The 1,921-nt window shown below is 71.0% G+C and overlaps 1 protein-coding gene across 1 annotated transcript; it reads left to right on the plus strand.

The window, feature by feature from the left end:
- Nucleotides 1-180: 180 nt before the first annotated feature.
- EMIHUDRAFT_240935 (hypothetical protein) lies at nucleotides 181-496 on the plus strand (the record flags this gene model as incomplete). The annotated part of the gene is made up of 2 exons (XM_005774197.1): nucleotides 181-294; nucleotides 389-496. 2 exons carry the CDS (start codon nucleotides 181-183, stop codon nucleotides 494-496), a joined length of 222 nt encoding a protein of 73 aa, XP_005774254.1.
- Between the last annotated feature and the right edge of the window lie 1,425 nt (nucleotides 497-1,921).

Raw genomic sequence — 1,921 nt, forward strand, 5'->3', positions numbered from 1 at the left:
GAAGAGGACGGGGTCCTCTCCGCGAACGGGGGGGTGCTGTGTGCGGGGTGCGGAGAGGAGGCGCCCGGGCCCGGGGCGCGGGACGGGGAGGGGGGAGGCGGCGGGGGGGGCGGCGGGTGGGGGGAAGGGGGGGGCGTCGCGGGGGAGCGGGGGAGGAAGAGGGGGAGGGACCCGAAGACCATGCGGCTCGTCTCGTCGAAGCGCGAGCCGATGCGCGACGGGGGCGACGGCATCACCCTCGCCGACGGCCAGGAGTGGCACCTCTTCCTCAGCCACGTCTGGAGCACGGGGCAGGTTTACCGCCCCCCTCCTAAATTCTTAGCTCCCCGGCCCTGGGCTTGGAGATGTGAGCCCCCGCGGCCGCGCGCTCCACACATCAGACGCCGAGGTGGACGCGAGGCTCAAGGAGAGGCTCGCCGGAGAGACGACCTTCCTCGACGGCGTCTCGTACCCCGGCCTCTTCTCGGCCACCAAGACGCACCGCGCGACACTTTAACTTTTCAGTCGACAGGTATACTTGCCAACTTTGGGTGTCAAGATCCCGTCGGCGGCGCGCACACGCACTCGCCCTCCGCCCCCCTCAGCGTCTCGCAGCCGGGCGCCGGCGCGCCACCGCCGGCCGGCGCGCGGTTGAACTCGGTCGTCGCTCCTCGCCACAGCGCACAGCCCCTCGGCTCGGAAGGCTCGCTGCTCGAGCCGAGGTGCGTCAGCCCGCCCGCCCGCGCATAGGCGACGCACTCTGCCTCGGTGAGCGGGCGGAGCCCCGCGCCGGCGCACGAGCCCGCCGCCACCCGCCGCGACGCGCGCGCCGTCCGCCGCGCGCGCCTCCCGACCCACGCGTCGCAGGCGGCGCACTGCCCTCGCCGGAGAAGCGGCTGTCCGCGGGCCGACCGTGCCGCCGCGTCGACCTCGCAGCCGCGCGCGAGCGCGTCGCAGAAGGGCGCGGCGTCGTCGGCGCCTGGGTGTGGGTGTGGGCGGGTGCGGGTGGGTGGGTGTGGGTGTGGGCGGGTGCGGGTGGTTGGGTGTGGGTGTGGGCGGGTGCGGGTGGTTCGGTGTGGGGGTGGGCGGGTGCGGGTGGGGTGTGGGTGTGGGTGTGGGTGGGTGGGTGTGGGCTGCGTTGCATGTGGACGGGCGCAAATTGGCGCGCGTACCGACGGCGGCTGCCCACGGCGGCAGCCTCTGCGAGCGGAGCCGGTCGGTGTACTGCAGGTTGAGGGAGGCATCGTGGAGTCGGGGCGCGAACCAGATGGCGGCCTCGGAGAGGGCGGAGGCCGCGTGCAGCAGGTAGTCGCAGTGCGAGAGGAGCAGGGAGTCGAGGAGCGCCTACGCAGTCCCCAATGCGAGGTGAGCGGATCGGCTGCTAGTTGCAAGTTCGAGGAACACACTATCAAACTAATAACGCGTTATTAGTGATTAATCTCCTAATAACAAGCTAAATATTAGGTATGTGTTGATAATTAGGTACGTTATTAGGCTAATAGTTTGATAGTGCAGTCGATCCTCACCTCGCCTCTCCCCACCCCACCTCTCCTCGCCTCTCCCCACCCGACCCCGCCTCGCCCCGACTCTCCTCGCCCCTCCTCACCCCCCGGCCCCGCCTCTCCTCCTCTCCGATAGGCCCGAGATGCGAGCGCCGAGAGGCCCTTTGCTTGGCCCGAGAGGGTGCGGTCGTGGATGATGTCGTCGCTCTCGTAGCCGCCCTGCTGAAAGACCACCTGGACAAGCCTCAGACAGGTCACGCACGCGGCCTGGGCATGCCCCATCCCGCCGCCCTGCTGGAAGAGCGCCCGCCCACCGCACACGCCGCCGCCCGCCGCCCGCCCACCCGCGCATGCCGGCCGCGAGGGGAGCTCGCCGCCGCCGCCCTCCCACTCTCCGTACCTCGCGACGACACGGCGCAAGTAGGCGCCTAAAGGGGAGG

This window comes from Emiliania huxleyi (genome assembly GCF_000372725.1).
Source record: "Emiliania huxleyi CCMP1516 unplaced genomic scaffold EMIHUscaffold_319, whole genome shotgun sequence".
In the NCBI taxonomy this organism is placed as follows: Eukaryota; Haptophyta; order Isochrysidales; family Noelaerhabdaceae; genus Emiliania; species Emiliania huxleyi.